We start from the raw sequence: 26,225 nt of genomic DNA on the forward strand, positions 1-26,225 counted from the left end.
CCTAGGGAATGGTGCCTCCCACAGTGAGCTCCTATATCAATTAGCGATCAAGTCAACTATCCACAGACATGCTAGACATGTCATGTCAGAGACTATGACAGCACTCAAATACTGGATAGATTTTTACCTACTAATGAGAGATGCTAGATAAACCCACACTTTTCTTTCCTATTTTCAATGTAGCAAACTCATTGAATAAATACTTAAGACTTACAAGAAGGATAAAGGAAGAGATAAACACAGAGAAACAGTGAGAGACAGAGACAGAGGGAAGGAGGGAGAGAGAGAGAGAAAGAGAAAGAGAAGTCCTTGTTCTGTTTTTAAGGAACTTCTATTCTATTGGAGAAAATAATCTATTGTCCATTATAATCACTATAAACAAAACATAAAGAAGTGATTTAGGTACATCAAGCCTGGATTCACTCTGATTTGGAAAGAGGGAAAGCTTATCAAAAATATCATTGATGATGATGATGATGATGATGATGGTGATGATGATGATGGGGACGGGGATGGGGATGGGGATGATGATGATGTTACCTCTTATCCAACTAGAAAGTCTAGCAGCCTGCTGGGCTTAGAGACCACTCCAGTTGAATGGTAACACTGTGTCTTCATTTCTGTTTCCAGTCTTGCCAAGATTCTCTGTTTCAATAGAACCAGAAAGTAACTTCATTGGCTATAAGAACTTTAAAAACTTTGAAATCACCGTGAAAGCAAGGTAAGTGCCTGGCTTCCTCAGGGTAGCTATGGTAGGTTCTGGGTGTTTAAGATCAGCCTGTGACTAGTTGTGTTCCCCCTGACTTTGGGTATGGTCAGGAAGCCTTATGCTGACTTTTTTTCTTTAGATATGTTCTCACTGTGTAGCACCCTCCTGGCCTAGCAGTGACTACATTGACCAGGCTGATCTTGAACTCAATGCTGGGATTAAAAGTCATATTTTTCTTACTATGGCCTTCTGAGGGTGAAATACAATAGTGGGAGGGCCTTATCTAACTTAAACTGTTAGATCTTATCTGAGTCACCTATGGTAACACTGTTAGGAAAATGACTTTCTGATATTGTTCGGCAGATATTTTTATAATAAAGTGGTCCCTGATGCTGAAGTGTATGTCTTTTTTGGATTGAGAGAGGACATAAAAGAGGATGAGAAGCAGATGCTGCATAAAGCCATGCAAGTCGTGACGGTAAGACGTTTGCTCGGACCTCGGTCACGTGATGAGCGGGAGTCACTTGCAAACCTTCCAGTGCAATCCCACATCCTGGACACCTGTGGATAGTGCAGCTTAAAGATCCCAGTTGGCATCTATTGCCCTTCAGATAAATTCCCCCTCCAAAACCCCAAAGCAAGCTAGCTATGGAAATGAGACATACCAGAGGTCTCTGAGCTTGATCAAGAGACCCTGCCTCAACAAGTAAGGTGTCAGAGCAATCCAGCATGATATTCGATGTCAGCTTTGGGCCTTAACTTATACCCACCCATGCCTGTGTGTTCACACACATGCAAAAATGCACACATATAACATATATATACATACAACAAACACAACTTACACACATGCATGCAAAGTGAAAACAGAGAATAAATAAAGGGCCCTTTCTTTGGCACCAGCCTCCCTTGCCAGTTAATATCACACCATCTCTTCCCTTCCTCTTTCTCAGCTCCAGGTCTTTGCTCCTTCCCTCCATCCTTCCTGTCTCCTCTGTGTCTAATCCCTTCTCTTTTCTTCTGTTCCAGCGCTGGCAGCTTTTCTTTGGGAAGTAGCCCCTGACCACCTGAACATGGTTAGCTGACCATTTTTTGGTGCTCCCTAGGCAGTGAGTCTCCCGTATGAAAGCATGTTTTGTGCTTTCTGGAAGTGTGGCTCTCAGCTTGGGTGTAGGGCATTTAACCCAATAGGACATTCAACAATGCCCATGATTGTTCTAAAGTGAGGGTGCTTCTGGCATTGAGCGGCTAGAGGGAGGGATATCTCTTCAGTGTCCAGAGTATCCCACACAATGTGAAATCTGTCCATGGTTAAGGGCTGATTTAAATCAGTTAACTGAGATTAAAGCCCTGGTTCTGTTTTATCTTATTTAACGTTCTCTACACCACTGACAATAAGGGGTCATGTCTCTTTTGTGTACATTTTGCACAATCAAGTATTTAGCTTCTGTATGTTTTTGTTTTTTTTTTTTTAAAGATTTTATTTATTGTATGTATGTGAGTACATTCTCTTCAGACACACCAGAAGAGGGCATCAGATCCCATTACAGATGGTTGTGAGCCACCATGTGGTTGCTGGGAATTGAACTCAGGACCTCTGGCAGAGCAGTCAGTGCTGTTAACTACTAAGCCATCTTTCCAGCCCCCTTAGCTTCTGTTTTTTAAAAGATGGTATTATTAATTCAATATGCAAACTAAGAGGCCTTTTAAAATTCAAGATTCTGCTTTAAGCACCGAGATTTAAAGGAAATAAAGACAAGGTGTGTACCTCAATGATACAGTGTGAGCTTAGCATGCATGAGGTCCCCGTTCAATGCCAACATCTGTCAATCAAGCGAAATCGCACAAAAAGGCCTGCCTTTGGGTGAAATCATTTTCAAATAAACCAAAAGCAGAAGAAAAATCGTATCTTTTAATAATTCAACAATATAACTAGTAATTAGTGATGTAACAACTTCATGTTTGCTTACTGTATACTACATTATCAACTGGTGCCCGAAAGACCGCGCAATGATGGAAGCCTTCCCACACCTGTAACTCTGTACAAACTCACTAGAAAGCAACATCTGGCCTTCGCGGTGGGCTCAGTCACTCACCTTACTTGTGATAAGAACACATGGCTCCTATAGTTTCCCTTCAATCTAGAGGCTAGAAAGAGCAGACTCTGATTGTTTTTCTTAAATGTCCTTCTCTAACTTCACTCCTTCCGCTTGCTCCTTTCCAAAAGCTCGTCAACGGAGTCGCTCGGATCTCTTTTGATTCTGAAACAGCAACTAAAGAACTGTCCTATGGCGGTCTAGAAGATTTAAATAACAAGTACCTTTATGTTGCTGTAACAGTCGTAGAATCTTCAGGTAAGTTGTGTGTGTGTGTGTGTGTGTGTGTGTGTGTGTGTATTTCTGTGTACGTCTGTGTATGTGCTTGTGTAGTGTGTGTGTGTTTGTGTGTGTGTATGTGTGCATAACAGAAAACCTGTTTCAAATATCCTGTGTGTGCTCTAAGCACAGAGCTTACTGCTGTTAACCTGTAAAGGATGGCAGGCTTCTAGAGGGTTGTAGAGAGGTCAAAGCAGTGTCATAAAGACAACCAGTCTTGGAGAGAAGATGGAGGCAGGAGGGAGGAGGACGGAGCAGAGCAGGGTTCCTGCCACAGGGTGCCAGAAGGAGAGGGGCAGAGAGTGAAGCCCTGTCTTCCAGGTCAGCAGACTGTCTGTCTGGGTGCATGGGGAAACGGGGATGCAAGGCCAGAAAGGAGGCTCAGGAAATATTGTCCTTAATTTACCTTATTTATAAGTACACTGTAGCTGTCTTCAGACACACCAGAAGAGGGCATCAGATCCCATTACAGATGGTTGTGAGCCACCATGTGGTTGCTGAGAATTGAACTCAGGACCTCTGGAAGAGCAGTCAGTGCTCTTAACCTCTGAACCATCTCTTCAGCCCTACTATTGCACCCTTTAAGAAGTCCATCTGGACTTTTCTCTGGATCAAGCTGATTCTTCTCCAGTTGTTTCTAGGTCCCAGTGATCTAACTTGGACACCTGTTGAGGTGCAGCCTCCAGGTTTTCTGCCTCTCCCCTTGATCCTTTGAACACATTCAACTGACCTTTAACCTGGAGCTGCTGCTGAAGGGCAGTGTCCTCTTTCACATCCCTGAGTCTTGTGCTGTAGCCTGACTTCTGGAGACCACCTCTTTACAATTGTTTCAGAAGCTCCCGATTCTTGTCTGCATTTTCCCTCAGTTGGCCAATGAATGAACACAGGTCAAGGGGATAAGCACAGAGACCGGACAGCTGGCCTACAGACCATTATCATCTTTCCAGAAACAGTAACTCAGCGCTTGCTGTCCTTGTAGGTGGATTTTCGGAAGAGGCAGAAATCCCTGGCATCAAATATGCCCTCTCTCCCTACACACTGAATTTGGTCACTACTCCTCTTTTCTTGAAGCCTGGGATTCCATTTTCCATCAAGGTAAGTAAGGCAGTAGGAGGTGGAGAGGAGAGAAAGCCATTTCAGATTGGTCTGATTTGAGACATGAATCCATCTGAACTGTTCTGGCTAACAGGTCCAGGTTAAGGACTCACTCGAGCAGGTGGTGGGAGGGGTCCCAGTGACTCTGATGGCACAGACAGTGGATGTGAATCAAGAGACATCTGACTTGGAAATGAAGAGGAGCATCACGCGCGCCACCGACGGGGTAGCTTCGTTTGTGGTGAACCTCCCATCAGAAGTGACGGCACTGAACTTTGAGGTGAGCTAAAATCTTCTTGCTGTATTTCCTCAAAACAGTGTGAGCTTTTGGTTGTGTGTTTTGGCTGGTGTACAGACAGATATGGCTGATTTTATCTTCAAGACCTGAGAATAATTCCATAGTTTTGCACCCAAAGTGAAAGGAGTACCTGAGACAATCTGCTTGTGAGGGGGAAAACTTGTCAAAATTTGGAAGGGAGGGTAAAATTGGAAGTTAACTATTTTCTTTTATACCAAAAAGATTATATCAGAATGCAGGCATGTCAGAGTAGCAAAACAGTGTAGCTCAGTGGGAGAAATAGCTTCTTCCCACACATGTGTACTTTATCTTTTCCGGAGTCAGATGGGAAAGCCTCACCCTCTTTTTCCTGACACATAAGCTACTCTCTTTAACAGTTCATCTTCTCTCCCACAAAATGTGTTTAAGTTTCCAAATAAAATCCCAGTGAGCTAACAACATGGGTCACTGGCTGAGGCTGGCTTACACTGGTGCTTCCCGAGTCCTTATGAGGATAACCCAGGTCACTGGCTGAGGCTCACATTCACTGGCGTCTACAGAGCCCTAGTGAGAACAATGTGCTAAGGGCCTTATAAAACACGCATTTCATCAGTGCGGTGAACTGAGACCATTATCTTTGCTCTTCTGTAGCTACAAAGGGAGAGCTTCTAACCTCCCTTAACTAGATAGTGGATCTGAAATTAGTACTGATGGCAGGTGCATGGGAATCAATACATATCTAACTCCGGGGCATGAGCTAGGGCCCCTCCTACTGCCTGAAAGCAGGCATCACTGCTGGGTTTATGAGCAATCCTGTGTCACGCCTTCCCAGGGAAACTGGGTCAGACGGCCACTATGCTGTGCACCCAAAACTCCTAGGTCCCAGTCCTGAGCAGTCATGGCTGCCTCCCCAGTCCTGAGCAGTGATGGCTGCCTCTCGGTCTTTTCTCCTACCACTGAATCATTTCATCCCCTAGAAGTCTTCAGTGCATCAGGACCTCAGGCGCCCGTATTCCTGCCTTGGAACTCCCTTCTCAGGCTCATCAGGCTCCTCCACAGAGCCCACCCGGCCTTCAGTACTTCCCATACACTTTCTTAAGGTTACGTCACACTGGAGTGACTGACAAGGGTGTATCTTCTCTTTAGCAACCAGCATTGTGAAATTTAGGAATCTGAAGAGACTAAAGATTTAAAAGATATGTTTTACAGAAACCATGACACACAGACCACATGGGCTTTTGAAATTTTCCTTTCCAGGTCAAAACTGATGCCCCAGAACTTCCCGAAGAAAATCAAGCCAGCAAAGAGTATGAAGCAATTGCGTACTCATCCCTCAGCCAAAGTTACATTTACATTGCTTGGACTGAAAACTACAAGCCTGTGCTCGTGGGGGAATATCTGAATATTATCGTTACCCCCAAGAGTCCGTATATTGACAAAATAACTCACTATAATTACTTGGTAAGTATAGCCATGAGAGATCCCCACCCTTCCCCCACCCAGGACACTGTCCTTTCCACAGTGACACATCATCGAGTCTTTTGCATTCATTTCCAAGCACGTTCAAGCACATTGCCTACAGCTTTCTCAAACTACTGGGACAGGCATGAGACCTGCTGATTTCAAAGGGGGTGGGGGTGGGGTGGGGAGGGATGAGAGGTTACAAGACCACACCTCCTGGGAGTTGAGAAAGGGAAGGCTGTGATTTTAACTGGGGACTCCTGGTTTCCCATCCAATGATTCCATCCAAGCCAGTCCATCCCATATATCGTCTCATTCTATCTCACAGCCAACGGTTGCGTATCGACACCTAATTCAATAGTGTGTATTCCACTGACGTAACAGGGGACCCTGTAACTGGTAAGAATGGAGCATCATCCTGTGTCTAGTCTGGAGGTGCATCAGCTAAGCATGCTGGGAGGATTTGAAAAGTGCCTAACAGTTGCCAAGGAGGTGGAATGAATTATTCCAGTGTCCCTGGACAAATAGGCGGTGACTTCTTCAAAGTTGTTTAGGAGACAGTAAACACAAGAACCATAAAAAAGTATTAAACTATTAAAGAATTAGGGGGCTGTTTCTAGGCTGCTGAACTCAGCCCTGCTGTCAAGGGATGAGTCAAAAGGACCTTGAAGACATTTTGGTTTCATGTTATTTCTTTTTAGCTCTAAGCCCTCCATTTAGAATCTAATCCCGGACTTTAAAACCTAATCTCCAGCTAAGGAATATCTACGATGAGCTACTTACTCATCTGTTGAATTTTTTTTTTAAGTTAACAAGTCAGTGGATGTTTTAGTAAGCTTAAGATTTCAAAAAGGTTTAGTTTAAAATATAGTTGTCTTAGTTTTCTATTATGTGGTTTTGAATTAAAATCAGTATGACATTTATAGATAGCTCCTGGGCCTCAATGTCCTTCTTTCTTTGTATGTGCATATTATGCATGCCAGTGTGCACATGTACATGAGAGCATGATATAGGTACATGTGTATGTGCCTACACATGTAGGAGCCTGAAGCTGACACCAGTGCCTTCCTTAACCACTCTCCTTTATTTATTGGGGCAGTGTCTCTCCCTGAATCCAGAACTTATTGATCAGCTAATCTTGCTACCCAGCTTGCCCTGGGGGATCCTGCTCCTGCTTCCTGAGTGCTAGGATTACCGGCGCTGCAGCAGCGGCATACCTGCTCGCATGTGGACTCTGGACTTGAACTCTGGTCCTCCCCAGCTTGTGCCAAGAGCTGTACCTACTTGAGCATCAGTTTCTTTGCTGAAGATAAATATTCCTGTCTCGCTGGTGTATTGTGAAAATTCAAACATTTTAGTAAATGAGAAGCGCCCGCACACAGTAGAAACACATAGGGTAGTTCCCCCTTTTCAATGTAACTTGTGCTCCAGTTCCAAAGGGCACCCTAGCAAACAGGTTCCATTTCTGTTTTGTTGATTGCTGTTGCTGCTGTTTCATTCCAGATTTTATCCAAAGGCAAAATTGTACAGTATGGCACAAGAGAGAAACTTCTCTATTCATCTTATCAAAATATAAACATTCCAGTGACACAGAGCATGGTTCCTTCAGCGAGACTCCTGGTCTATTACATAGTCACAGGGGAGCAGAGAGCAGAATTAGTGGCTGACGCAGTCTGGATAAACATTGAGGAGAAGTGTGGCAACCAGCTCCAGGTAAGACACGTCTATAGCACAGTGCCATTCTCTTGTGGCTGGAGGAGGTGAGCCAAAGCAGCCGCCTTGGATTGGTTTTGTTGCACACAGGCGACCTTTCCCTTTTTGAATGACCTCATAGGTTCATCTGTCTCCAAATGAAGATGTGTATTCTCCAGGCCAAACTGTGTCCCTTGACATGGTGACTGAAGCAGACTCATGGGTGGCACTATCCGCGGTGGACAGAGCTGTGTATGGAGTCCGGGGAAAAGCCAAAAGGCCCATGCAAAGAGTTAAGTGCACTTTCGTGGTGACCATGGGGTGGGGTAGCTTCACAAAGTATGGCTGCTGGTGCAGGTTGTGAGGGAGGAAGTAAGGGGGCTGTCTTAGTTAAGGGTTTTACAGCTGTGAAAAGACCCATGACCAAGGCAACTCTTATAAGGACAACATTTAATTGGGGCTGGCTTACAGGTTCAGAGGTTCAGTCCAGTATCATCAAGGTGGGAGCATGGCAGCACCCAGGCAGGCATGGTGCAGGAGGAGCTGAGAGTTCTACATCTTCATCTGAAGGCTGCTAGCAGAATACTGGCTTCCAGGCAGCTAGGATGAGGGTCTTATAGCCCACACTCACAGTGACACGCCTACTCCAACAAGGCCACACCTCTTAATAGTGCCAGTCCCCGGGCTGAACATATACAAACCACCACAGGGACCCTGGCCGCCTTTTCTATAGTACATTCAACAGAGAGTTTCTTCTGTCCCTAAAGCACAGGTCAGCCATCATTTTTGGCTCTTCCAAGTGTAGACACATGCATCATAAGCAGATGGGACTATGGGAGCCGAGGAGGGAGATGGAAGATCTGGGTCAGGGGTGGTGGGAGTTACAAAAGTAGCACAAGGAACCCGGCAAGGAAATCACTGCATTTGTTTGAATTCTCACTTGAGTCTGAATTTAGAAAAAAGAATTTGGAAACGGCCAGAGTCCATATGTTCCCATCTATCTCCATGACAGCCAGCTATTTTGAGGCCCAAGTTTCTTTGGAGATGCAGAAGAAACTATGAAGTTAAGAACATTTAGAGAAGGATATTTGTTTGAGTCAAAATTAAAGCCAAAATGAACCACTTACAGTGTTTTCCCATGTAGAACCTAGAGCTTTTCCATAAAATGAAAATTAATGTTGTCTGTCAGCTCATTCCTTTATCCTTTATCGCATTAACTTATACATACATATATGTTATATAGTATATGCATGCAGTATATTATATATAGCATATATAATCATGTATTCGGTATAGTATATGTTCTGGGTTAATTCCTAAGATTCTCCTCATTAATGCTATTTGCTTAAGGCTTCATTCTTGGCTGATTTTAAATAGGAAGGTGTGTATATATATTTACACGTATGAAGAAATGAGGTTAGGAAGTGTCTTTGGGCATTCGATGTATGAATGCCCATGTATTTCACAAATTTGTTGACACAGTGTGACGACTAATTCCTCTAGTCCTTTGAAGGAGTACGTTCAGTGTTTCTCTTTTTTGGACAGGTGTTTCAAGCTCTTGATGATAAGAGTGACCTGGGCTGTGGGGCAGGCGGTGGCCGTGACAATGTAGATGTATTCCATTCAGCTGGGCTCACCTTCCTCACCAATGCAAACGCAGATGACTCCCAATACCACGGTGAGCCATTTCAGCATTTTCATTACGGTCATGCACCTCCCAGACCTCATTCCTATCCCACTTCCTAAGACTGTCAATGGCTCTGTAAATCTCCTTAAGATGTTTCATTGTGCACACGCATATGGGAAGGAGGAGACAAGTAGATTCCTAGAGCTCACTAGCCAGCCAGAGAGCTCCAGCTTCAGTGAGACCATGTCTCAAAAAGTAAGGTGGAGGGAGGGGCTGGAGAGACGGCTCTGTGTGTAAGAACACCTGCTGCGTTCCCAGAGAACTAGGTTCAATTCCCAGCATCCACCTGGCTCACAACCATGGTTCCATGGGATCTGATGTCTGCTTCTGGCTTCAATGGACACCATGCATGCACACAGTTCACGTAGACACATGAAGGCAAAACATCCATAGATAGCAAATAAATAAAAGCGGAGAGTAATTGAACACCTGACACCTTTGGCAGTCACATGTAACTTCACACATGCTAGCATGTACACACACTGAACACACACAAAAGAAGTTTTCTAAGGTTTTGTGTTGGCTCTCAAGATAAGATACATCGTTTTTTTTTTTTTTTTAGATACATCTTTAGAGTAGTACTCAAAGCCTTCCATGGTCTTCTTCCTGGCACTTTGTCACAATGCTCTTCCTTGCTCTTGGCTGGTGCTATGTTACTTTATACCTCTGGGCCTCTATCCATGGAGACTGGATTCCCCTTATAATCCCGTGCAAGCTAGAATAAGAATTACCTCCGATGCAGGTACAGTGGTGCACATCTGCAGACCCCAACCACTCTAGGAGGCTGAGGCAGAAAGGTTGAGTTTGAGGCTAGCCTGGAAAACACAGAGGCCGCTGTCTCAAAAACCGCATCTCTTCTGTGAAGTATCGTCTCTATACAGAATTAATCATGGCTCCGCCATTATCACGGAAGATTTTTATAGAAACTAGATTTGCTTACAGTGCAGGCATAAAGACCCATAGGTTGGATAATCCAGTTTACTTTTGTGTACTAAAATCCTGTGTTTCCGTCACGTTGTACCCAGTAAGTCACATCATCAGACATCCTTATACTTTTATATCTTGTCTCACCTCTGGTGCCCTGAGCTGCTTCAGAGTGGACATCACATGGCAATGGCCTTCTTTCTGTGGCTTTAAAATGTTTATGATTCTACTTGATATAATGATAAACATCTTCATATTTATAATACTATAGCTCAAAGAACAAATAAGAGAAATAGAGGCCAGAGAGGTGGCAGAGTGACAGAGTGGACACAGGTATTTGCAAAGACTAATGACCTTTGCAGCCCACATTGTAGAAGGAGAAGCATCTGTTGCAAGTTGCCCTCTGGCCACACCATGTACACTTGGATGTGAGTACACACACACACACACACACACACACACATAAATGTTTAACAAAATTAGAAAAGAAATAGGTAACTCAATAAAAATTTTGCTCCTTCTAAATGTGTAGGTAGCTCATTGTAATCAGTGAATCCAAAAAGCAGCCATACTCAAAACGAAGATCATAAAACTAACCAGGCGTCACATTCAAAGGTGTAACACATAGAGCCTAATCTGTTTTTTTTCTTTTTATTTATTCTTCTCTCCTACAATACATCCCAACTGCAGCTTCCCCTCCCTCCACCTCTCCTAGATTCCCACTGCCTCCTCTCTACCCTGAATCCACTCCTCCTCCATTTTCCTTCAGAAAATAGCAGGCCTCCTGATGATATTTACTGAACTCGACATAACAAAATGCAAGAAGACTAGCCACAAACCCACATATCAAGGTTGGATGAGGTAACCCAGTAGGAGAAAAAGGATCCCAAGAGCAGGCGAAAGAGTCACAGACTCCCCCCTCTCTCCCTGTCAGGAGTCCCACAAAATCCCAAGCTATACAACCACAGCATGTGTTCAAGGAGCTAGCACAGACCCTGGAGCAAAGCTGAATCCAAATCAGCCTCAGCGCGGGCTTGTCACCCGCACTGTGGCTGCTTCAAACACTTACTTTTCATGAAACTTATTTTGTCAGATTTTTATGTCCTTTGCCCTATGTTCTAAGTCTCTGTCTTTTTCTAAACAGATGAATCATGTAAAGAAATTCTCAGGCCAAAGAGAGACCTGCAGCTCCTACAGCAGAAAATAGAGGAACAAGGTACGTGTGAGGTTCCGTGTGACCGCAAGACATTGTGATCATATGGAAAGCTGCAGAAATGAAACACTGTAGCACCTCCCCAAATTCCAGAAGAATAGGTAAAATCAGAGATGTGTGGAAATCTAGGTCATCCCTTTCAGGAAATTTAGTCCAAACAAAGCCGGTACTTCACTGGCCATAATCTTGCCTTTTCTGTTTGTATCATTACGCCTGAGATACAGTTCAGTGAAGAGCTCACCCAGAACACACAGGCCCTGGGTTCAGTTCTCTTCTTAGAGTAAAAAGGAAGCATTTCTATCTCTAAAAATTAAAAAGTAATGACTATTGTTCATCACAAGTGTTTCAACAGACCTAATAATTAGCATCATGTTCTTTGACTTTGTTCTGGCAAAGTCCATGATTAGCAAGAAACCTATTTCTTTTATATATGTAACAGTTAACAGCACTTAGATCAGCTTTCTCAACCAGTGGGTCAAAACCCTGACCACCACTGGAAAACACAGATATTACATTATGATTCATAACAATCGTAAAATTAGAGTTATGGAGTAGCAACCAAAATAACTTTATGGTTGGGGGGTCACCACAGCAAACTGTATTAAAGGGTTAGGAACTGTATTAAACTGTGTTACAGGCATTAGGAAAGTTGAGAACCACTGGCTTAGATTATTCTTTATAAAATACAACTAATGGAAATCATTTAAATGGTAATAAGATAGCTAACCATCTTTTTGTAATAAATTTTAATTTTACTTACTATTTATTTTCATGTTAACATGTAAAGAATACAAACTAAGAAGCGTCATCTAGACAAGTTGTTCATCAATCTTGTTGCTGTTACTAGTACTTAGAAAACAGGATGACACCCTTACTGAAAGTCTATAAACCATGTCAGAAAAATGTTAGAAAAAGTAGGATATCCAGTCGTTGTATAATAGCTAGTGCCATATTCAAATATGTCAAAGTATCATGAATATTACATTTGTTTTACTTAAAAAAGGTTGAAGTCTTTTGAAAGTTAGTATTTTGCTTAGTTGCTGGGGGCCCTTCAACCATTCAGCACGAGTTGGAACGGATTACCTGCAGAGGACACATTATCCCTGCTTTTGGAGACGTTCCAGAGAGTGGCTGCTCAGCTGGCCCTTCTGGGGCTGCTGAGTGAGGGGGTTATCTGATGCTAGGGACCAAATATCCCCTGAAAGTTCTAAATCTTCGATGCCTCAGCTGCGCATGACAAAGGTTCTCACGTTGCCACCATTTCAGCTGCTAAATACAAACACCGTGTGCCAAAGAAGTGCTGTTATGATGGAGCCCGAGAGAACAACTACGAAACCTGTGAGCAGCGAGTTGCCCGGGTTACCGTAGGCCCACACTGCATCAGGGCCTTCAACGAGTGTTGTACTATTGCGAACAAGATCCGAAAAGAAAGCAACCATAAACCCATACAGTTGGGAAGGATTCGTAAGTATGAGTTCTTCTACCAGAATTCTATCTGATGTGGGACATTCTGTGTAAATTAATGCTCCTAAGAAAGGTAGCTTTGATGCTTCAGTTAAAACCTAGAAGTGGAAAAGAGATCTCATTTGTACCCAAATATTTCCATTATTTTGGGGGATTTGACAGTGCCCAGTCAAGTTTGGATCCAGATCCGGCGTAACTCTAAAGCCAACTCATCCCCAAAGCTTAAGCGATGGTTTATCCTGTGAGCCTCCAACAGGAACCTTTGCTTGGATAACTGCATTATATGCTCGAACTCTGAAGTTCTATGGCTCTGTTACATTATAGCCATTGAAAATGAAGTTTGAGTTTACACTGACCAAATGCAGCGAAAGACCTCTAAACTGAGCAAAATGTTAAGTTTATTTGTGACTGGAAGACTTATTTCAGTTTTCAGCCAACAATGTGATTTTTAGAATCTATAAAACATTCTATGTGTTCAAAACTTTTAGGACCTTCATTTATGCATCATTTTTAGGAAAAGAAGCAAAAGTGAAATGGTATCTCCCCTTTTCTACTTTGTTTTGTTTAGCGGTGTATCTTAAGTGTTATCTATCTCAATGGATAGACTCTACAGCCATAAATGGTATTGCAGTTTTAAAAACCCATGCTATTAGGGATCATTTTGCCATAACCATGTACACCAAGTTGCTTCCCAGTTTTTGTTCCTTCAAGTGTAATTTTGATGAACAATCTAGTATGTATATATATATATTTTTTTCACTGTCCAGTTTTTCAACTGGCATCTTCCAGTTGGCTTTAGCTACATGGTACCCACCCTCGATGGGCCTTCCTCCCTGCTGAGTCTATTCCCCATTCTAGACAGCATGGCTTCCCCACAGTCTGATCTGTGCAGCCATCAGCCTTCAGGGCTGTGTGTGGCTCCCTGCCTGCCTTGGCTTATATATGGCCCTGGTTGGGAGTTGAGGCAGGTCAGAGCCGGCTTGCTTTCCTCAGGGATCTAGCCCTATGCTGCTAATGTCTGGGAGTCGTTGTTTCCCATAGTATACCCAGTTTTTAGGTTTCTGAGACTCAGTGGTAAATCCACAGCCCCTATTCGTATATCTTGGATGAAGCAGAGGTTCCATCCACTTTAATTAATGAAAATAGAAATTAACAAGCCAGAAATCACAGAAAACTTCCATGTTTTCTGATATAAACCTGTCAAAAATCACAGAATTATAAATAATTTTATAGACTCACTGGTGTTTTTGTAAAATCTCAGAAAGACAGAACATTCAACAGGAAACAAATCTCCAGATATCCCTTTGCTGTTTCGTCAGTACAGGAACATGTTAAGGCCTAGAACTCAGTTTTAAAACCATTAACCAATGCCTTGATGACCCTTTTTGAAGACATGTAGGTCATATATAAATGGTTTTACTTAAAAATTCACCCGTAAGCAGAACTAATATTGGTCTCTATAACTAAATATATTTTCCCAGACATAAAGACCCTGTTGCCAGTGATGAAGGCAGAAATCCGAAGCTACTTTCCAGAGAGCTGGCTATGGGAAGTTCATCGTGTTCCCAAAAGGTATCTGTGATGTTTCTCTGGAAAAAAAAATGTGGAAAGTTACCAAAAATCGGTGTTATTGCCAAAAACCTGGACAATACTATTTCCCCTATAGTTAAGATAATGCCACTACTGGGTTAAATTTTGTTTTATGTTTTAATTTTGCTTAGTGTGCTTTTGTGTGAGAATTGAGTCCAGGGCAATATTAATTATTAGTAAAGAAGGCTGCTACTCTATTTAATGTATCTTTAATATGCATTTTCTGCACACAGCTATGTGCTAAACACCATATTGGACAACAATTTTCAGCCAAAAGGTATCTGTATATAAAACAAACAGGTAAAACAAAAACAGAGTTGTAGTTTGCTAAACTCTTGGTTAGGGTTTTAATTTGAATGGGAAGTCTCTGTAGCAGGTATCAGAAGCAATGCTGAAAACACAGAGCCCCACCTCATCATTCTCAGCCAGCCCCACGCTAGTGATGCGCTGTGGTACTCTCCCTGTGTGTCTCCTTGCCCTTCCCGCTGGAAATCCTTTTTCCACATCATTGACCACTCCATCCAACATTGCTCCTAGTTCAGCACTTCTAGTAAAATATCCCAGAACCATCTATCCTGCACCAGAACATGGCTAGACTGGTTATCTCTGTTGCAGGAATCACATGGTATTACAGTGGTCCATCTCCTTACCTGTCTCTTCATTAAAAAAAAAAAGTCAATACTTTCAAAGCAAAACCTGACTTCAGATCTCTATTTTATATCCAGGACCTGCCTAGAGTCCTGCTTGTATAGACACAGATTCAAATGTGTTGAAGGGACTCTTTCAATGCTATCTTGATACAGTGGTTACACTGACATGCAACTCACTTTTATAACTTTCTTCTACTAGACAGGAAACCAGTGGACTGTAGGACCACAACTTACAGACACTTTGTACTTGGTACATTATTGATATTATTCCTTATAAAGAATCAGTAGGCCATAGCTACAATAAACACACAGGCTTAGTCATAGCCAGGAGGTTTTAGTTATACTGATTTGTTACAAGCAGTGTTACAATTCACTACTTTACTCACATATTTTGACACATAACAATAGGGAATGTATCTTTTTTCATGTTCTATGCTCTGACAGGGCAACAGTTCAAAGGTATCCTTTTCTCCTTCAATGTTCACGCCACAAGTACAATGTCTACAAACCTGAGACCGGTAGGCAGATGCTGGCTATATTTGTCTGGATGAGTTTTTCCTTACTAGCAACTCTAATGTTTCACTGCAGTTGAATATTGTATTTGTTTCTCTTCCTGTTTCTGTGATGAAATGCCTGGCAAAAGCAACTTAAGGGAGGATGGGTTTGTTGTGGCTCACAGTTCTGTGGCTCACAGTTCTTAAGATTTAGGCGATTGCTGTCGGGAAGCCTTGGTTGCAGGAACTTGGGACATCAACAATTGGGAAGCAAATATAACAAATGCTCCTGTTCAGGTAGCCTCTCCTCTTTATGCAAGAACCCAAGTCTAGGGAATGGTACTGCCCACATTTAAGGAGAATCTTTTCTCCTCAGTTGATCCAATCAAGAAAATAGTTCCCGGGGGCTGGAGAGATGGCTCAGTGGTTAAGAGCACTGACTGCACTTCCAGAGGTCCTGAGTTCAAATCCCAGCAACCACATGGTGGCTCACAACCATCTATAATGAGATCTGATGCCCTCTTCTGGTGTGTCTGAAGACAGCTACAGTGTATTCGTATATAATAAATAAATAAATCTTTTTAAAAAAAAAAGAAAAGAAAATAGTTCCCAGGCATATCCAGAGGCTAAATCTAACCAAGAAAACCATCCATGGGTACAGCTAATGGTTTGTCTTGTGAGTGGTCTAGATTCTGTCAGGTTGGTGATATTAACCATCACAAATATCAATGTCTGAACTTCCAGAAACCAGCTTCAGGTTGCACTGCCTGACTCACTAACGACCTGGGAAATTCAAGGCATTGGCATTTCAGACAATGGTAAGAAACCATAAGTCACATGCTCACTTGAGCAGGATTTGATTCAGCAAGATGTAGTTCTTTGTTACTGTACATTTAATTCACCCAGGATATGAGGCAAAGTTTTAATTTTCCTTTTCAAAAGACTCCAATGTGCCTACACCTTTGAAGCTACTGAGTTTCGTCTGCCCTTCTACTCTCTGTCAACTATACAGCTGCAATCAAATCCATACTTTCTTTCACTTTTGACATGAGTGGAGCTTGAGGATAGATAGAAACAACTCTGTTTTCTCCCTTGGGCTGGCATTCCCAGGAAGTGACTAACGCAGATACTTTATAAGTAGCTGTTAGATTACTTTCATTTGTTTAATATTTTTGTTGTTTACAAAATCTTGGTGTTCACAAACAAAATTTTATACTTATTAAATGGAGCCAACAATAAATATATTTAAAGATTTGGTGTTCTAGTTAATAAGCATTCTCATGTTTTAAATAGAATTAAGTATTTGGCAAGCAAATTAAATATTATTTTTTTTAAGAAAGCCAATGTGACATGTTAGTGCTAACAAAATGTGACAAGAATTCCCTAACATGACCCTACCTTGCTTTCCCTTTGGGCTGAAGGCGTATGTGTTGCTGATATAATCAAGGCAAAAGTGCTCAAAGATGTCTTCCTGGAGATGAACATACCATATTCTGTTGTACGAGGGGAACAAATCCAATTGAAAGGAACCGTTTACAATTATATGACCTCTGGGACAATAGTGAGTAGTGCTTTGTGGTATATGTGAATAAAGAGAGAAATGTCAATAGAATAACCACACACACACACACACACACACACACACACGTGAACGTATGTGCACACACATTGAGTGTTGTCCTGGCAGTACACTTTGGTACATGAAGGGGAACAGATAGGAGGAAGGGACAGGCTAAGGGTCATGTGATGCCAGTCTGAAGGACAACGTGTGCGGGTCTGCAGCTGAAACCCAGGGGGCAGGCCCCGATAGCACGAGAAAGTCCAGAGTTCCAAAGGCTGGAAGCTTTCCACGACGGCAGGCCCCAATGATACGAGAAGTCTGTGGGTTCCAAGAGTTTTATTGTACATGGCCTGGTAGTTGGATATAGATGTGCAACCCCTCACCCCCGTTTAAGCCAGGGAGGAGCTGGCTTAAATAGGGGAAGGGGAAGAGGGGAGTCGTTTAATTTAGCTATGCCCTCCGACCTATAGGTAACTCATGAATATAGAAATCTCTTGAGGCTGAATCCTGTAGTCACGCCTTCTACCTGTGTGGATGGTGATGCAAACTTCTCTGGGAGGGGCTGCTTAGCCAAACGTGACTGCAAGGTGCAGGTTAATGGAGATGTAGACCATGTGTCAGGAGTCTGGAATCTAGGGGCGTGGCAAGATAGGTGCCATCCCTACAGAGAAAGAGGAGCTCTCTTATGCTTCATTTCCTCAGTCCTCAGACTCCCCACTCCCACTCCCCACTCTCAACCACAGCCTCCTTCCCATTTTCCTAACTCACCATTGTTAATAGCCCCACAGCAAGTCTGAACACCAAAGAAACCCCCAACCCACTGATTGACTCAACCCTTCCCATCATCCTCCAGTCCGCTGACGCTTTTACTCTCCTCTCTGTACAAGCTAGCACTCACAAGCCATCATTTAGCCATACTGGCTAACACTCCATCAGCCCTCATCAATGATGTGCAGTGATGAACTCCTACCATGGGAATCTCACCATTTCTCTTTTCTTTGTAGAGCACCCCTACAACTAATTATATAATAGGCTGACAGGTTTTATCACAGTCACAAGATGTTAGGCAGGAACCCAACATGGTTCACAAATCTAACTATATTTTTAAATTTCTAATTTTATTCTTAGGACTGAGTATTTCAGTGACTCTTCACCAAATTTCGTATACATACACACATACATACATACACATATATGTGCATACATTTCAAAGAAACTATGTATTCCATTAGTACGCCTTCAAATCAGCTTCTAAAATGTTTCATTTTAAGTTTTTTAAAGATGCCAATCTGCAATTTTTAAACACTTTTAAATATTTAAAAATTGCATCAGTACTTGAACTGAGACTGATACATCATTTAAATGTGTAAAGTAACTCTTTTTTTGGAGAAGGCAGGATTTATAGATTAAATGGAAGCTACCAGAGCAGACTGTGGCAAACAAGAAAGGCGTTTTCTCGAACCCATTGCTAAGGTGACTGTAGAAGAAACAGGGAGATGGGTTACCGTTTCCAGTGCCACTGCAGCGGACAGATACTCAACAGAGATGAGGGAAGAGAGAGGAGTGCAGTGTGTGTCGTGGAGAGGCAAAACTAGAGATGAGGTGGGTGTTGACAGATGTGAGAGAAGCCTGAGGTGGAACCGAAGGACATATCGTTGCTGAGGAGGGATGACAGGGTGGTGTGCAGCAGCCTGGAGCTTACATTCAGACTCAGTCCCCAAGTATGCTGCACAGGCACACGATCAATCACCATGGCTCTAAGCAACAACAAGATAGCCAAGATGAAGAACCATTATTTTTGCTATTGGACTTCCTTGAAAGCCCTCTATGGTCCGTGCTGCCCCTAGAAGCCACTTTGCTACATGTAGTCCACTGTCCTGTGCCCACAGTCCTACAGTAGCTGAGAGCCATGTTTACGTCCCTGGCCCAAGTTACCACTGAAGGCCCCATGGATGTCCTTGGTCTGGTCTGCTACCTGAGACCATGGTGATATCCAAGGCCATTCTGCCACCGAGGGCCATGTCCAGGTCTGGGGTCCTACTATGTCTATGTCTGTGGCCCATGTTGCCACTAAAGGCAAAGCAGATGTCAACAGTCTGTGCCAACTGAAGCCATGTTGATGTTCAGGTCCATGCAGTCTCTAGGGACCATTTGTGGGTCTGTGATACTAATCGCAGCTGGGGTCTGTGTTGATGTTCATGGAAGTCTGTGAAGTAAGTTTTGGCTTTTTCTCCATATTGCTCCATGGGTTTCAAAAGTTCTAATTTCAACTTACATCAAGGACTTATTGTGGTTATTATTGTTTGGATTAGGGCTTTGGGGGTTGGTTGTTTTGTTATTGTTTGAGACAGGCTCTCACCATGCAGTTGAGGTTAGCCTGGAACTTTTTGCATAGCTCAGACTAGTCTCAAAGTTACAGTCTTCCTGGGCCAGCCTCTCAAGTGCTGGCATCAAAACCTTATGACATCATACCCAGCTGTTATAGGCTTTTGTAACGAACTTATGTGAATGCTATCAAGTGACTCTTCTGTGTCTTCCTTCCCCTGTTCCACATCTACAACCCTGGAGAATCCTTGGTCCACTGTCTTCTGCATCTCCTTCTATGTCCATCAATGGTTGGCATTGACTCAAAAATTTGGCCAATGGGCAGAAGGCATTTTACATTTGGGGAAAACTCCCTCTAGATTAGCTATTGAATGTCTACATTATCTTGTGCTTTATCTGCTCGATTCTGGATTTTATCGATGTTATTCTTTGAGCATAGCTCTTGATTCTATCATTTCACCAAATTGAAGATGAGAATATATTCACTCTTTGAGCCAGAAATCAATGAATAGTTACCAGAAGATGAGAGAGCTCACACAATCTACATCTCTCTAGTTTTATAGTAGAATGGGGCACAAGTGGGAAGTTAATAAAATTAGGGACTTGAGTTGGGTACACATTAGGTAAGCCTTTGGATCAGCCGCATACAGAGTTTTCAGTCATTTACCACTCTACCATTTATTATAAGTCAACGGCTGAGGTAAAGGCACAGGTAAGACACCAAACAGCTAAACTCAAGGCTCCTGTTACCCAAAATGCAGAATGGAGAGAGAACAAAATAACCATATCACAGTAGCATGAACAAAGAATACTGGTAGCTATGACATAATCCAGTGGGCAGCACCCTGAGGAAGGTATGACCATTCTAAACTAGTGTAGAGTTTTCAGATACTCCGTGACATCGCTATGGCCCACATCAGTTTGTACGTACCTGTAGAAAATCTGAAATGAGCCTTCTACCAGGCCTTAGAACCAGAGGGGTTACTTTGACATTGCTAAGAACCAGGGGAGAGTTTGTGTCCAGACCAGCATAATTCAGGTGACTGTACATACATACATACATATATGCATGCATTCATGCACACACACACAGACACACATACATAAACACACACACATATCCACACGCATATTGCTCTTTCATCAAATGAGGCTCAAATAGAGCTGTTCTTACACACTTCTTCTCCTGTTATATTTCAGTTCTGTGTTAAAATGTCTGCTGTGGAGGGGATCTGCACTTCAGGAAGTTCAGCTGCTAGCCATCAGACCTCCAGGTCCTCCAAATGTGTGCGCCAGAGAATAGAGGGCTCCTCCAGTCACTTGGTGACCTTCAACCTGCTTCCTCTGGAAATTGGCCTTCACTCCATAAACTTCTCACTGGAGACTTCATTTGGGAGAGAAATCTTAGTAAAGACATTACGGGTAGTGGTAAGAAAAATATGGTTCTTTTAAAAATCTGTTTCTGGGGAAAATGCTATCAACAATTTGGGTCAATAACTATGTTTGGGGCCAGGAGCAAGGGAGAGAAACGACGGTGTAAATAGAACATGGTAACCCGGTGTAAATAGAACATGGTAACCACTGAGGAAGCCCAAGGAAGCTTGCACAAATGTGTGGTGCTTTCTTGCAATTTACACATTAATCTGAAATTATGCATAAGATTATTAAATAGAAAAGTGATACCTGATTACTGCAGAAAATAAAAATACCAAAAGCCACAAAGGAAAAGAAAATCACCAATAAAGCCCAAACTTCGAGATTCCCAAGTTTTGCTATTTGAAACACACCTTCTGGGTCACCCCTGCCACCCTATTCAGAAAGTTTATCTTGAAGTCTATGTACAAGATGTCAGCTTAATGGTGAAGATAATGAAGTAAGAGACATTTAAAGACCTCGCCATGTAGATTTCCCACTTTATAAGTAGGTAATAAGCAGGCCAAAGGGGAAAACAAACAACACATTAATTATTGTTGGCCCCGCCATTTTCTGAATGTTCTCCTGACATTAAAATTCCACAATTATGGTTTTCTAATTTAACATGAAATATTGTTCCTGCCAAGTATTACACAGCTAATTCGTCCAGTTAACGGCCTCTCAGGTTGTCCGAAGCCCCCAGTCTCTAGGTTGGTTTGGGTTATGCCATTAGCTTCAGCAAATGCGTACTCAGCCAACACAGTGATTTATGTCTGTAATCCCAACTACTCAGGAGGTTGAGGCAAGTTTGAAGCCACCATGGCCAATTTACTGAGTCCCTATTGAAAAGAAAATCTGTGCCAAACCTTCTGTGCTGATTCTTCCGTGCTGTGCCGTTCCTGCATATGTCTGATTCACACTAGGAAATGAAGCAGGCTTTGACACTTTCAGTCCTGGCTCTGAGCTTCTTGGCAGCATTTCATGGGAGAAATTACTGATCTCCTCGTTGGCTTCCTCCTCTGCTATTGTAGCACCTACCTCCCAGAGGCTTGTGGGAGCTAATGAGTTAATACATACAAAGCATTCAGACCGATAGCCTGACCTATAAGAACATCCATTTGACCGTTCACTCTGATCAATATTCAAATAGCCAGAATCTACTCATTGCATGTATACATTGAAGTATTTATATCAAGTTTGCTTTTTCAGAGAAGGAGGGTTTTTTATTTTTTAACTGGCAAAGTGGACTGGAGAAACTTGATCCAAGGAAATTCATGTCTTATAAATATAATTATGCCCTTAACGGAATGTTTTCTGGTTTCTCTTTAGCCAGAAGGAGTCAAAAGGGAAAGCTATGCTGGTGTGACTCTGGACCCTAAGGGAATTTATGGTAGGAAAAATGATTTCAATTTTCATGTGTCATCTTCCAGCTACAGAATTAAAATGTAACTTTAATGTAACAAAACGCCACTTTTCAGAATGCTCAGTGTGTAGTCAGCAATGTCCGTTTCTTACAGCACTGCCCTCGCTTCTGGGATCTGTGTGAGTGAAGCCAAGCATAACTCTATTACCAATACTTAGTGAACATTACAATGGGAACACATTGCAATACAATTCATCTGCTGCACTCGATATAGTCTACTCAGAACAACAGTAACAGGGTGTTTTATTATAAAAGCCTCTGTCTAAAGAACACCTGAAAACAAGTTGTTGTGGAACTAAAAAGCACTGTTGGAGACACCACAGAGTCACTCAGAAAGTCCTCTCGACTGCCCTGTCTCTTCAGTTGATATGCTGTGAATCTTCTCAAGAGCTTTTCTCCTGCTTTTCTCAAAGCAAGAGCTATTCACTCATTAGGAACTGAATCCTGGGCTAAGTACAGGCTGTTTCTGAATGTTTGAATGGGCTGGGCTAACAACTGTTTTCAGCCAGCCAGACTACTACAGCCCTTGTTAAATTGTTACAACATCACTGTACTCCAGTTCTTTGTCTGCTTTATTTTTACCCTCAAAAAATCCTCGGGATTACCTAGTTACCTATCTGTAACTAAGGAGTAAATGCAACATAGAAACTCTGTGCCCTGCTTTGTGGCACATGCAATAGCTAAGCTCCTTAAACTCCATGCCCTGCCATCCTCAATTCAAACTTCCTAAACACCTTCACTGACTCATTTTTACACAGTCTCTTTAGGGTTTATCGAGGGTTAAATAACAAAGATGCTGCTTGAGGAATGTTCTTGTATCTTTGCCAAAACCACGCAGCTCATCCATGAGATCTCAGAACTTATGTATAGCATCTTCCTCTTGCCAGGGACTATGCTAAGTGCTAGAGCTGGATTTTCACTATAGTGACTTTCATGAGCCCTAGAGTTAAGCCTTGGATCTTGGTACCCCCTGTACTATCCCTGTACAATGTTAAAACAATAAAATTCAGCTGGGCATGGTGGTGCATACCTTTTATCCCAGCACTCGGGAGGCAGAGACAGGAAGATCACAGTGAGTTTGAGGTCAACCTGGTCTACAAAGTGAGTCTAGGAGAGTCAGGGCTTTGTTACGTAGAGAAATCCTCTCTCTCTCTCTCTCTCTCTCTCTCTCTCTCTCTCTCTCTCTCTAATAAAAACAGACCTTTTATATAAGACTTAGCTAGCTTAGTGGAAGCTTGGCTCTCAGTCAGTGCAGTGACAAATAGCATCATGTTTTGGGGGTAGTAGAATATTTTAACAATGTTTTTATTTATTCTTCAAATTTTTCATACATGAATACAATCTTGATCATAGCTAATCTCCACTACCCACCCCAACTTCTAGATCATCTCCTTCCCAATTTCATGTCTTCTTTTAATTTTTTTTTATTTATTTACTTCATTACTTGTTTTATTTTTATTCTTTTTTAGCCCACTGGGTCCAGTTAGTATCGCCCATATATTCACGGATATGAGATCACCCACCAGGGTATAGGCAGCTTATCAGTGTCTACCTCCCTAAATAAAGCTGACTCTCCCTTCTTTGGTAGCTATCAATTGTCAACAGCTTCCTCAGGAGGGACAGAGTCTGTTGTGTGACAATACTTTCCCTGGGGTGACTCAGCACAAATATCCTCGTCCACCATAGGGAGCTCCCGACAGACCAAAGTCAGAATACCATCAAAGTTCAACTTGGTGAACCAACAAGTTATACAGGGTTTTCTTACCAGAATATGGGTGACAGGTTACTTACAAAAGCAGGCATGATTCACAGACAGATGCATCACCAAAGGTCACCTCAGTGTAAGTGACAGTTCACAAAAGCTGGGAGCCTGGAGCACACTGCATAGCCTGTAGGCAGCTCAGCAAGCTGGAGGGTATGATTTCCTGTTACCTCAGCTGATCTGAACCTCTTCCAGGAAGCCCAGCTGGTTTCAGGAAGCAGCTGGTCTTTGCAGCTTGGCTTGTCTGAAAGGCTGAAGTTTTTCTCACTTAGCCTGGCAGGGAGGGACCCAGCGAATCTGGTCTTCCTGTAACTTCCTGGAACTACTTTTGAGTTGTTTACCTTTCTGCTTAAGGAGCTTCCTGGAGGAGGGAATGTTTCAGTCTCAGAGGAAACTGTTACATAACCGGCCTGAGGGCCCCCTCCCTCATCCCTGCAAGACCTTTTCAGGCTTGACCCTGAGCACATAAGCACAGCTGCCGTGGGCTCATGAACACAACAGTCACCTCACAGCTAGAAGACAGTTCACAGAGTTCTTGCCCGTCTTACATTCTTTATGCCCCATCTTCCAAGATGTTCCCGAAGCCTAGGAGTCTGGGGTTCATACACATGGCCCATCTCTAGCATTCATAGTCAGTTACTCTTAGCACTTGGAACAGTTCTGAGTGTCTGTGTTAACCACTAAAATGGTACTACTTATGACATAAAATAGGGAGTGGCTGTAATCTAAACGTCTCTGACACTGGCATTCTGAAGCTGTGGAGCTGTGTGCATATAGAAGACTGCTTAAGTCAGACTAGGGAAAGGGGAGGTAAGAAGAATGTTTGGTCATGCTTCCGGATGGAGCTGGTGGTCAGACAACTCAGAAATTACATGTCAGTGATTTGGGACAGGCTACCTCTTCCTGGTGGATAATGTTGAGTATATAAGTCATTTATCTCATGCCTTATAAAGACCAAGAATCTTACACCAAATTTATGTTTTGTTTAAGGAAATTATACAAGCCTAGGGTTTGGTTAAAAATCCTTGACTATTTTTTTTATTATTGTAGGTATTGTTAACAGACGAAAGGAATTCCCATACAGGATACCATTAGATTTGGTCCCCAAAACCAACGTCCAAAGGATTTTGAGTATAAAAGGTAAATCAACAAATCCAACTTATGGGCCAGTTGGTAGAGTGGCATCCTAGCATGCATGAAGCCCTTGGTACAGCAGTGCCTGCCGGTAATCCCAGCTCTGGGTACAGCGGTGCCCGCCCGTAATCCCAGCCATGGGAGATGGAAGCAGGAAGATCAGAAATTGAAGATCATTCACAACTACATAGTGAGATGAAGCCAGTCTGAGTAAGCATGTCTCAAAAACAGGTAAATAGATAAATAAACGGCATTCTTTTTCACTCTGCACTTCAAACCAAAATCAAACAAATTCATGATTACTATTTTTCTTCCTCTCCACACATAGGTTGGCTTCTGACAGAACTCTGTCTTCCATTTCCCTTGTCTTCAAACTCTTGATTACTTTTCTAACTCCCTTCCCCTAATGTACTTGGAACTTATCCTGTGAGGATAGGGTACCAGTTGTTAGCCCAGTGACTTCTCTAGGATGGGGTACAGCTGCTTTACACTTAACTTCTCATGGTCTCGGCAGCCAGTCCTGCCTCCACTAAAGACTGTGGCCTGCAAATGGCCTTGAGGTACCAGCTTTACTTCCGAGCTTCAGTCCTGAGGGTGTGGGGCTCACATAGCCCATTTGTGCAGCTATAATGAAACACCAGAATTTGGGCAATTTGTGAAGAACCGGCTCATATTCTGGAGTTTAGTAAGTCCAAGATCAAGGTAGTGGAGTCCCCAGCAATGGTTGTTCCCTATTTTTTACAGCTGCTGTCTTGGTGGGTCACCCTCACACCACTAAAGGTAGAAGAGCAAAATATCATAGGGTAAATGGCTCCCCCACACCCCCTAGAAAATCACGCCTTCTAACACCACCGCCTATGTGGACTAGGTTCCAGCAGATGGAGGGACAGAGGCATTCAAACCCGAGCAAGGATTCTCTGCTCTCCAGGGTGTTTGCAGGAGGGGCGTCATTGATCGGTTACCCAGGGGCTTCAGC

General features: G+C 42.7%; 1 protein-coding gene across 1 annotated transcript in view; it reads left to right on the forward strand.

Moving 5' to 3' along the window:
• The window catches only part of LOC114636981 (complement C5), a 78,608-nt gene that overhangs the window by 19,636 nt on the left and 32,747 nt on the right, over positions 1-26,225 (forward strand). The window contains exons 7-23 of the mRNA XM_028785105.1: positions 631-721; positions 1,073-1,187; positions 2,937-3,063; positions 4,064-4,179; positions 4,274-4,459; positions 5,714-5,917; positions 7,421-7,630; positions 7,752-7,901; positions 9,155-9,287; positions 11,365-11,436; positions 12,700-12,897; positions 14,379-14,469; positions 16,376-16,449; positions 17,053-17,192; positions 20,718-20,945; positions 22,260-22,320; positions 25,166-25,255. Coding sequence (XP_028640938.1) covers positions 631-721; positions 1,073-1,187; positions 2,937-3,063; positions 4,064-4,179; positions 4,274-4,459; positions 5,714-5,917; positions 7,421-7,630; positions 7,752-7,901; positions 9,155-9,287; positions 11,365-11,436; positions 12,700-12,897; positions 14,379-14,469; positions 16,376-16,449; positions 17,053-17,192; positions 20,718-20,945; positions 22,260-22,320; positions 25,166-25,255 — 2,286 coding nt within the window. The remainder of the gene's footprint in view (positions 1-630; positions 722-1,072; positions 1,188-2,936; positions 3,064-4,063; positions 4,180-4,273; positions 4,460-5,713; positions 5,918-7,420; positions 7,631-7,751; positions 7,902-9,154; positions 9,288-11,364; positions 11,437-12,699; positions 12,898-14,378; positions 14,470-16,375; positions 16,450-17,052; positions 17,193-20,717; positions 20,946-22,259; positions 22,321-25,165; positions 25,256-26,225) is intronic.

Source organism: Grammomys surdaster, unplaced genomic scaffold (assembly GCF_004785775.1).
Source record: "Grammomys surdaster isolate TR1022 unplaced genomic scaffold, NIH_TR_1.0 125098, whole genome shotgun sequence".
NCBI lineage: Eukaryota > Metazoa > Chordata > Mammalia > Rodentia > Muridae > Grammomys > Grammomys surdaster.